The sequence below is a fragment of the Oncorhynchus gorbuscha genome, linkage group LG19 (assembly GCF_021184085.1).
Source record: "Oncorhynchus gorbuscha isolate QuinsamMale2020 ecotype Even-year linkage group LG19, OgorEven_v1.0, whole genome shotgun sequence".
Taxonomy (NCBI): Eukaryota; Metazoa; Chordata; class Actinopteri; order Salmoniformes; family Salmonidae; genus Oncorhynchus; species Oncorhynchus gorbuscha.
The window spans coordinates 23,905,803-23,917,338 of NC_060191.1; the positions used below are offsets into that span (position 1 = coordinate 23,905,803).

The window sequence follows — 11,536 nt, forward strand, 5'->3', positions numbered from 1 at the left end:
GATGAAAACTCTTTAGGTAGATAGTGTGGTCTACAGCTTATAATGAGATACCTCAGAAGAGCAAAACCTCGAGACTGCTCCGGCTATTGTTTACAAATATGCATAGGCCCCCACCCCGTGTCTTACCAGAGGCTGCTGTTCTGTCCTGCCGATAGAGTGTATAACCCACCAGCTGTATGTTCTTAATGTTGTTATTCAGCCACGGCTCAGTGAAACATAAGATATTACAGTTTTTAATGTCCCATTGGTAGGATATACGTGCTTGCAGTTCGTCCCATTTATTTTCCAGCGATTGAACATTAGCTAGCAGAACAGAAGGCAAGGACAGATTAAGCACTCGTTGCCTGATCCTCACAAGGAAACCTGATCTCTTTCCGCGAAACCTACGTTTCCTTTTCCAGTGAGTAACGGGGATCTGGGCCTGGTCCGGTGTCTGTAGTATATCCCTTGCGTCTGACTCATTGAAGAAGAAATCCTCGTCCAATTTGAGGTGAGTAATCTCAGTTCTGATGTCCAGAAGCTCTTTTCAGTAGCAGCAAAATATTGTACAAAACAAGTTACAAACAACACTTTTTTGTTTTGTTAATAGCACGGTTGGTTAAGAGCCGTTAAGACGGCAGCCCTACCCTCCGGCACAAACTTTACATCCCTATTATGGATTCAGACATGAGGGAAAATGTCTGAAGGTTTTCCGTCATTGGCTAGTGTGCCTCGCTGTTGGGGAGGAGAGGAAGGTCGATGTATAGAAACATAAAACAGTCAATAGTTCAAAAGGCAGATGGGCTCTCGGTCCTAAAAAAGAGTTGAGAAAGTAGGAGTCGGTCATGTGTACTGAAATAGAAAGGAGATGATGTCAAGGAGTGAAATGCCACTGCTGCCATTGCTGCTCTCATTCCTCTCCTGCCAAATGGATGTAGTGACTGCAGTGAGTAAGTACAAAAATGGATGTACTTACTAAGGATTGGCCCTTTAACAGGCAGTGACCTTCATACAGCAGAACTATGTCCCCATTTGAACGCGATCCATTAACCTGTAAGAATGATTTTTTATTCTGTCCACTGTTCTGCGACTGTCCTGCAAAATCGTTCCCTTGTCCCACAGTTGGGCTTTTTACATGTGGTCACTCTAATTCCACCAGTGGAAGCTTTGCTACTGCAACATGTGACACCAGCTTTTCACATGTGAGGGAATAACATTATTTCAACCCCACGTGTGAACTTGCAATTCCACATGTGAAATATAACTGCAATATCCGATATTCACAAGCTGCAATTCACATGTGAGGTGAAACATGTTATTCTCCTCTTGTGTGAACATGTGAACGTTTACATTTAATGCATGTGAAAATATGGTTTCACATGTGAAGTTTAAGCTCAACGTGTGTGTGATTTCACATGTGAAAATGCAAATTTGACATGTTTTTTTTGTAAGGGTTCTGCAAACGACCTGGCAAATAACCTACTACGGTTTGGGGGGGAAAAAACACAATATGTGAAACATGCGTCATGTGACATACGTAGTAATACACAATCATCCTGATTGAGATTCAAAATGTGAAATGTTGCCATGCCAATGGACTTGCCCTGAACTCTAAATGTAAAAGATTGCTCAAATTGCTACCCAGAATAGCAACCATTGGGCTACTGTAGATGGGAATCATGTTCACATGCTGTCGCTATGGCCTTCCAGAGTGGCAGCCGGCTAACAGAGACAGAATGTGTAGACCATCTGGATTACAAGACCAACTGGGGAACAGGTCTTTATTGTAGAGTTCATTTTCCATGACTTTTTTAGAGCGTAATGTCGGAATCCTGATTCTGTGCCAGGGCTATAGTATTTATAGTGTGTTGCTAATTCACCCACAGCTATGTGGTTCGTTTTGATTTGTTTCAGTACCTCAGAAGACTGATTGAACAAACTATTAACTTAAAAATAAATTGACTCAAATAAAATTCCTCATCCCCCATGTTTTTGTTTTAAGTACGTCATTTAATCTGTTCACTCTGTGTCTCTCTAATCTCCCTTCAGCTACGAAATTAGGGCCCGAGGCTTTCCGATTCGACGGCGGGGCAGAAGCCACGGCGACCAGACTGAGTGACAGATACTACATCCTGCGGCCGGAGGTCATCGAGAGCTACATGTACATGTGGAGGTTGACCCATGACCCCAAGTATCGGGAGTGGGGCTGGGAGGCAGTGGAGGTGAGTCACACAGACGTTAACGTTGCACAGTCTTCATGATGCAGCCATAATGTCACTAAAGCAATGACTTATAACTCTGGTGCTTTATCGGCAAAATATCTTCTGGTTATATTTGTTACATTTTGATTAGCAATGAGTTTAAACTGAGTGGAGATCTTCTCCTTAAAGTGTGTAAATGTGTAAAGAACAATAAAACTGTGATTCTAGAATGTGTTGTTGAAATATGATTAAAAACTTCATTAGAGACAATCCACATTTATTCCACATACAGATGGCGGATCTTAACTTGATCACTCTTGTGGCAGAGAATTTTCCTGCTGCATCAGGAAATTCAAATGAGTCCCTGAAAAATAGCAGTTATCTTTTCTCCATGTGGAGGCAGTCGAGTCACTTGGGATCAGGGCTTGCTATCAAAATAATTTTATCTCTCACTCGCTTAAATGCTATGCCTAAATGTAAATGTAAATGTAGGTCCTATTACTGCAACATTCAAATGTACAAAAATGTATCTGAAATGCAGCCATACGCATTAACTGTCGTTTTATCGTTTTATATAGCTTAACACAAGATAAATATTGGTCTACACTAGGTTACGACCATACAAGTGTATCCTAAGGTCAAATTTGAGTTCAGTCGTGGCCTGAGGTGATCTAGCTGTTAGGGTCGCTGCCTTCAGCGCTCACATATAGGCCTACCGTGTCGGCCTACCGTGTCGGCCTACCACACCTTTCTCGCACAAATAACTCAATCCCCCGATTGACTTGATTCATTTACACATTTCAAATATTATTCCAGGGATATTTTACCCCTGATCTTGATAAGACATGACCATACCAGACACTTTAGGAGAACATAAATAGGAAACAAATCAAATAATAACAATAGGCTACATAGGCCATAGTAGATTTGCCATAAATGAATAAATGGTAAATGATAATAAACTTACTTTCTATTGCACGGAATGTTTGCCAAATAGATAAATCGCCCTTCTGCTCAAAAAGGACTAAGTTGTTCTGATTACAATACCAACCGTGTGTGTAGAATTTAGTCAATCACTGAATTGACCAACTGAGCTAATTGATCAGTTCAGTGATGACTAAATTCAACACACCTGGTCTTCCATGGAGGGCCTAGTTTGAGTTGTTTCCTTTCAATTAAGCCCTCGACAAGCAGGTGTGGGGAGTTCCTTACTAATTAGTGACCTTAATTCATCAATCAAGTACAAGTGAGGAGCGAAAACCCACAGACACTCGGCCCTCCGTGGAATGAGTTTAAACACCTGTGCTGTAACCCCTGCCGGAATGAATCCTGTAAACACGTGGAATGAATGCGTCAAAACAAATACATTCGTCCATGAGTCAAAGGGTAGTGGGCCGGATTCGAAGCCATGCCGACTCTGGCATATGTGTGCCGGGGTTAGTGGCTGTAACCGTTGGACCACATAGGCACTGAGAAAACCAACCATTTATTATTATATCTGTTGTATTCCTTCGACATAATAATAAAACAATATATATTTTTTTTTAGTTTTGCTCCTGCGACGAAAGGGTTCAAATTGAGATCTGACATCTGTACTGGTCTCTGTCCATGCGTATTCTCTCGAGGAACTAATGTACAGTACATATAATTGAACATGGTCACGGTCCTTCGATGCTACGTCTAACAAGGCAGTGTGAGGGCAGAACTAGCCAGGCTGATTAGCATATTACTGCCCCTTGACAACAGCAGACTAATGCACCATAATTAACACAGACCCCTGTTCTTACTGTTGCATCTGCACGAGAAGAAGCAAAGTGTGGGGTTTGACAACCCTTTGTGCCCCATAATTAATGCATGTGTCAGTCTGATCACACAGGACGAATGCTATATCTATCATCCCAACCCCCCGTTTGCAATGGCTAAGGGGATTGCGAGCCACGCTATTAGCTCTGCCCCCATTCACCACCTCAACCCCAAGCTCTTGTTCTCACTCGTGCTGCTGGATGCTGTGGAATATTGTATAAGGTGCCCCAGGACAAGACCTTAATATAAGTAGGCTTTATGTTTGGTGTACTGTGAGGCAAAAGAGTGTGTTTGAGGACATGGTACCAGGTTGACACATCTGTCTCTGGCTCTCCATAACCAACCTCATGTTCCCGTATCAGCGTTGCGCTACTCCAGTACTTGAGCGCTGCAGTCCTACTACTGGGAGTTTGATTTGATAGGAATTGCCGTCATTACGTCGATAGGTAGGGAGATGCTGTCTGTGCCCATTGGCCAACTGCTGGTATGGTACATGTCCATTTTGACATGAACATCCCTCCTGTGCTCTTCTTTCTATTCTTCCCCCCAGGCTCTGGAGCAACACTGCAGAGTCGAAGCTGGTTTCTCTGGGATCCGAGACGTGTACGCCCAGACAGTCAGCCACGATAACATGCAACAAAGCTTTTTCCTCTCCGAGACACTCAAGTAAGTCTAACACGGCCAGTCAACCCCCCCCCCCCCCCCCATACTGAGACTATACCAGCAAACACTTAGCTTCTTCCACTAAGTGTAAGTGGCATTTACAGTTTCTGAGAAGTAGTAAGAAGTAAATGGCAATTGCAGTTTAAATCCCCCTAGAGTTGATCAAATTAGCATAATACAAAAATCCCCATCAAAAATCCGTTAGTTTTAAGCTCCAGATATCTTTTTTCACCGGCTGCTTCTCAATCCACTGCATCCACCGATGTCGCCCTTCCACGTCTGCGGTGAAAGGTGGCAGAGCCAGAGCGGGGTTTGTCAGACCACGAGACATCCCGCCTCCTCACCAAAACGTCTGCGGTAGTTTGACCCCTCTATGGGAAGATACGTGTTGGTTGTTTTGCTCTAGGACGACCACAAGCCTCACAAGAAAAGGAAATCATTCCTGACCTTCCTTATATCTCTCAGATATAGGATAGACTGTTCAGAACAAACTTATTTTAGATTGTTGGGGGAAATATCTGTTTGTTTATCCATGTGCGAAGCTGTTATTCAATGCATTTCTATGGGCTAATAGCAGTAAGGCTAAATTCAATGTTTCGTCAAATAATAGTTTTATTTTTATACCTTAAAGGATCCTAAAACTTCATATCAAATAGATAAATGATCCTTGGTATGACCATCTTTAAAAAAAATCCATACGTTAGATTGGAACCCCCATCCTCCTGGCTTAGACTCCCTGGCTTAGACTCTAAAGCATGAAGAAATGTTTTCTCGTTAGCTATGGTATACACTTTCCACCCTATTTACTGGTCTGTCTGTCTGTCTGTCTGTCTGTCTGTCTGTCTGTCTGTCTGTCTGTCTGTCTGTCTGTCTGTCTGTCTGTCTGTCTGTCTGTCTGTCTGTCTGTCTGTCTGTCTGTCTGTCGCGAGAACACTCACATTAGTCAAAGATATTCACACAATATGTTGAGTGCACTCGAGCACAGTATCTTCATCTCAACATTTACAGACAAACCTTATCGTGAAAGGAATAGAAATTGAGGAATTCCCATTTAGATTCAGCTGAAAGACTCCCATCTCGCCCCCTCTCAGATTCCGTTTGTGATGGGCTGGTTAAGTGATGTGGACAATCCACATAGTGATGTTGCTTCAGACCGTGAGGGACGTGCGAGTGTCGTCTGGGCCCCCTTAGATAAAGAACCCTTAAAAAACGTTGGTGGGAAAATGGAGAAAGCTGTGTTTTATACTAAATCTTTTCAGGAGAGATAAGATGAGTTATAATTGTTTTATTTTATTTAAAAAATGGGGGGGCGATCTCCAGACAGGCTTTAAATTAAGCACCCGCAACACTGTTGTTCATCATTTATTGTATGCGTCAATAATTCAATTATTTCATTCAATAGTCTTGAGACATTACAAAAGAGACTTGTCATGAATGTCATGTCGTCACATCAGTAGGTCATCTATCACTGCCCAACCATGATTAAAACATGCTTTATTGGCTCATACAATAGCATTATAGCCATGATGCATTTATTTAGATACCCGTAGTCTAGGAGAAAACTAGCCGGCGTGCAAATCCTTTATTCTAGCCGTTCGTTTCCCCCAGACACTGACTCTGTTTGTCCCTCTCAGGTATCTATACCTGCTCTTCTCTGACGATGACCTACTGCCTCTGGAGGACTGGGTGTTCAACACGGAGGCTCACCCCCTGCCCGTCGTCCGCAAGAGCTGCCTACAGGGGGAGGGAGGGACACACGTCAAGACAACCTCGGAGTAGCAACCTACTGTACAACCACTGCACAACTCACCTGCATACAGACACAGAGTAACACGTATTCTTACATCACATGCATACAACACACACACTTTAGACACACACACAGACCCACATAGGACAGCATTACACACAGGTAACAACAACACAACAAAATGCAGGGCCCACGTCCCTTGGGCCCTGTCACAGACTCTCAATTCCTTTCCAGTAAAGGATCTTGTCGTATACGCTGTGATTGTATATCCTTGAGCCGGGCCGGGACTACTTCCTGCCGGCGTTACTTTCTGTGGACAATCAGGACGAACATGATTTTCATGAAAAGAGCACCTTTTTTTTCTTTCCTTCTTTCCTCTGTGAGGAATCCAAGAGTATCTTGCAGACCCAAATGCAATGGGAAGAGTGCTGTATTATGGGCCATATTGAGAGAGCGAGAGAGAGAGAGAGAACCACTGAGCTTTTGCTTTGATTCCGTTTTTCACCGCAATCAATTAATGATTTCACCTGATCTTGTCATTGCTTTTTTTCTGCGGGGCTTTTTTTTCTCTGTCTCTTTGACCAAAGGTGTTTGTTCTTTTGTTCACCCCCTCACAATTCCCTTAACACATCCTCTTTTGTGGTGAGGTTTGACCAATAGTAAGGTGACAGACGAACGGGGAGGGATGAATGGTGTTGAATATTAAATGTATAGACAATTGTGAAATGTAATACTCAAAACCCACCTTGAAAAGGATTGTTTATTCAGAGTTTCCTTGCAGAAACAGGTTCAATGAATAATAACAGACAGAAAATTGAAAACGGAAGAGGTTGTTGGAGTGTCTTACATGTCCAGGGACCATTTTTATAAATTGTTTGTCTTTATCATTTGTTTCGAGTACAATACCGGTGACATATTTTCATCGGGGCAAGTCTGCGTTGAATCCTCCTTTACCGCCTTTCAGAGCGTAGCTTCACATTGTGCGAGTCCTGTGACTTTAACACAACTGTCAGTCCTGTTACTGTAACACAGGTGTCGGCCCTGTGACTGTATCACTGTAACACAAGTGTAAGTCCTGTTACTGCAGCACTGTAGAACGAGTGTCAGTCCTGTGACTCCAACACAAGTGACAGTCCTGCTACTGTAACACAAGCACTCCCCACCACCCCAGGGGCAAGATCACCACAGCTAGTCTCAGTCGCTTAGTATGACTGGGCTCAAATATGCTTGCCAAAGTTATCAGCCCTCATCGAGAGCTCCAGCTCTCTCAAATCCGCAGTGGGGAAAGTTAGACTTGAGGCTAAGGGTTTCCTGAAAATGTCTTTCGTAGAGGGTAATGTGAATGGCGCTTTCCTATTTCATCCTTATTCGTATCATCACTGCTGTCCAATGCAGAGAGAATGTGCTGTACATACCTGGATGAATGTAAGGGTCCCCTGTATTAGCTTATCTTCAGTTTCCTTTGTGATTTATTTGACTTAATTACGTCATGATTTTCATTTGCTTTTTCATTTGCTTCCCTCAGGTGTTTCTGTAAAAGAGGAAAAAACGCTTGACTTTAATTATAGTTCTGGTTGATATGAATTATTGTTATTACTTATCTTTCATTGTTGAATATTTTCAAATACTGATAAAAGACCTGTGCAACTTTGTACATTTAAAGGAACTTCATTTGCTTTGTCTGGATTCTTTTGTTGTTGTCTGTCCCTAATATTACTGCTTATGGTGTTTACTGTATGTAAAAATCTATGTTTGACCCCAACTTCTAACACATTGCCTGAGTGTATTTCCTGAACACACTGTCAACTTAACCTATTGATATGGAAGACCTAAAGAGCTTCGCCATACTTCACGTATGAAACCGTATCACGTCTCTGTACCACCAATGCTGCAATTGGCAAAGCTCTGCTTTCTGTTGCTTTGTGCTCCAGGTCTACCAATATAACGTCTCCTATACCTTAGCACCCAAGGCTGTCAACATCAATATCAGACAAGATCATTCTCCGTGACATCAAGGTTACAAATATGTACATGGCTCTTAGCTCTTGTTCACATTGTCATTCAGGGCCCACATTCACAAAACCTTCTTAAGAAGCTTTTTCATTTTTTTTGCGTAAGAAGTGGTTTTTGAATCTGGGCCCAGGTACACAAAACACTGCAGGGGAATGGGTGTTTGGTTGAGTGAAGTCAGTGGGTGTTTGGTTAAGTGAAGCCAGAAGGTATAGTGTGAAAGAGTGATCAGAACATAGAAGGGCACGCCAGCTAAGCCTTCAAACAGTCGGTACATTAAGTACAACTCTTGTGATAACATCTAGACATACTTTATGCCATCTATGTCTCAAAGACTCAACAACTTATTCAATATCATAAATGCATAGTTTTACGCAGTGTTGGGGAGTAGTGAACTACATGCAGTTCAACTAGTAATTTGACTACATTTTGCAGTGGCTTAGTGGTAGTTGAACAAATTTCAAATCTAGGTAGTGTTTTCAGTAGTTCACTTTTTCACAATGTAGCGGTATAGCTAACTTCTGGAACTACACACTACTTTTTTGGCAAAAAAAAACAAATATGGGTGAAGTAGGAAATAATTCCCTTTCTTTTTTGGCATTAGACCTGGAAAATCTTCACTTGAAAAATGAAGATTTTGTTTAATAGGCTAAATGACACCTTCTGTTAACATATAACCCCAAAGTGATTGGTTCTTGTCATTTGTTGCCTATGACTTAAATAGGATCATTTTCACAAAATAGTTGGATGTAAATGAACTCTTTCAAAGTAACTTTGAGTAAACTGCATATTCTTCAGGGTAGCTTTAATGTAGCTTCATTTCTTGGTAGCTTGGTAAACTATATTTTCAGAATAGCTTCCCCAACACTGGTTTTGTGCTGCTTGGATTCATTGCTAGTATATCACTCTGCGTTTTAATGGAATTTTTCCTCATTGATTTTCATGAGAGGAGATGAGGTGCTCACTGAGTGAAGAAATTTGATTAATTGTTGGCACAGTGGAAGTTCATTACAGATTTAATTGATGGGGGGGAGTCTCCAAGATAGGTAAGGTTCCAGCAATTAGGAATCAAAAACGAATCATGTGGGTTTAGTCATCTCACCAATGGAACACAGGAGGGACAATCTAATTTCATTCTGCTCCAAAAAGTATACCTTCACATGTAACCAGAAGGGCTCATCCAAATCAAGTTATTAGAATTGTATTATACTTTGTCAACAGAGCAAATGTACTTGTTTAGGTAAAGGTTTTAGTCAAGCAGACAAAAACAAACAGACAATAGTATTTTCTAAGAAATGCCTGTAATTCTCCCCCTTTCTTACCTTTACACAATATTTTTGGAGTCAAACGGAGACAAAGACATGCTGACATACTAAGAGATGCCTTAGCTTTAAGGTCTGAGAAAGAGAGAAGCTGAGAGCAAGGGAGCATGGTGTGCATCCACGAGCAGCCCTGTTCGGTGTTGGGAGCTAAGGATGGGGGGGTATTACTGTACATTTGAATGCACCTGGGACTGATACTGATAATCCGTCCTGTCCCCCCCCCCCCCCGTAATAATTCCAGTGAAACAGAGCAGAGGAGACGGTGGGGGCCAGTCACCGCTGCTTAGTGAGCGGCCATTGTTATCTTCCTCTCACAGCTTGGTCTCGGCGGCCCCACACGGCTCACGTACGGCCCCCATAGCTCTATGTGCATGTACTGCCATCAATATGGCCGACCTTGCAGAGGAAGGCGTGGACCTGGTGTGTGTGTGGACAACAAAGGGGAATGGCAGGGGATTTAAATTATCGTATGTGTGCACTGTAAAGAAGATGTGTTGTACTAGCATATGCCTGCTCACTTCCCTGTGTCTCTTCCGATGACCAGGGAGGCAGCAAGACAGACTATAATTCAAGGCTGTTTCCTTTTTCAACCTCCCTCTTCAAGGGAGGGAAATGAAGATCAAGATTTGACCTCATGCTCAATGGCTTTTACCCCCGCCCTCTCTCTCTCCCTGTGTCTTGTCTGTGCACACTTTCATGGTTTTGTTAAGTGGTTATTTTCTCTCAGGGTTTTGAAGAGTAAAAAAAGAGAAACAATTTAAAGATTTTCAGGATAATACTTCAACAACAAAAATAAGAAACTGCCCATATCTAATCTTGGGAAAGGACGGGTTTGTTTTAGTTTTTGACAGCTCTTTGCGGTGAAAGGCCAATTTCCCAAAGGCAGACTCCAAAGGCAGACAATTCCGTGTCATTGTTCAATAGAAAAAGATGGAAGAGACAGAGCAGGCCTGAATATGACAGACCAAAGGTCAAACAATGGAAGTAAAAACATTAGGCATTTCCCCAAGCATTATCAAATTCTAATGAACCTCTTTCCTGTCCGATTCAATTAGTCTCCATCCTCGCTCAATTATATTCTTCCGTTCTTGTGTTTCCCTCAGTTGGAGATATAAGCAGTTAAATGGCTGCTTTTGCCACAGGACGATGAAAATGGAGCACACCATTTATAGTATAGCACCTGTTGGTGCGTTGGATACAAGCGTTGCTCTACTCTAACTCGGCTTTATTTGGGTGGGGAAACCTGATGCTTGCTGTTGCTTGGAAGACAGGGACCTCATGTTCATTAGAGCACAGTATAGCAAAATATTTTACAACGGAAACAGAAGTAAACCTTTCTTATTGGACAATTCCAGATAGTACCTCCTCGTTTCGGGAACGTTTCCTTCCGCTTTATTATTAGTGAACACAACCCTCATGAACACTGAGTTCAACAGAAGAAGACGTCCAGTAAAGGAATCTGTTCAAAAGTATATTCAGTGAACTATTGTATGATTCCTACTGTAGTTTGCAGGATTGCATGGTAATTCAAGGTCACACGGTTCAGGGTTAAAATGACAGAGAAGACAATGTGGGCGAAACAACAATGGCAAATTATTCTGCCTCAGTAAACGTCAATGATTGTTTATGCTGTTTTTGGAGCTGGTGATTTGCGGTCTGTCAGTCGTTGCCAGAGTGAAGCAGGCTCTTATGCCAATTAATGTTGCTTTTTTTTTCTTCTCCTGAGGCTTTGAATAATCAGAGAGCCTATTTCAGAATGTCTGTCCTGATTAATCTAACGCAAATTTTCTACCAAGTTCATTGTAAAT

At 42.1% G+C, this 11,536-nt stretch overlaps 1 protein-coding gene across 2 annotated transcripts in view; it reads left to right on the forward strand.

The window, feature by feature from the left end:
* Positions 1–8,067, forward strand: part of LOC124005398 (mannosyl-oligosaccharide 1,2-alpha-mannosidase IA) — a 237,971-nt gene extending 229,904 nt beyond the window's left edge. For both annotated transcript variants that reach the window (XM_046314620.1, XM_046314621.1), the window contains exons 10-12: positions 2,029–2,201; positions 4,534–4,649; positions 6,281–8,067. In XM_046314620.1, coding sequence (XP_046170576.1) covers positions 2,029–2,201; positions 4,534–4,649; positions 6,281–6,425 — 434 coding nt within the window. In that variant the 3' untranslated portion in view covers positions 6,426–8,067. The remainder of the gene's footprint in view (positions 1–2,028; positions 2,202–4,533; positions 4,650–6,280) is intronic.
* The last annotated feature ends 3,469 nt before the right edge of the window (positions 8,068–11,536 follow it).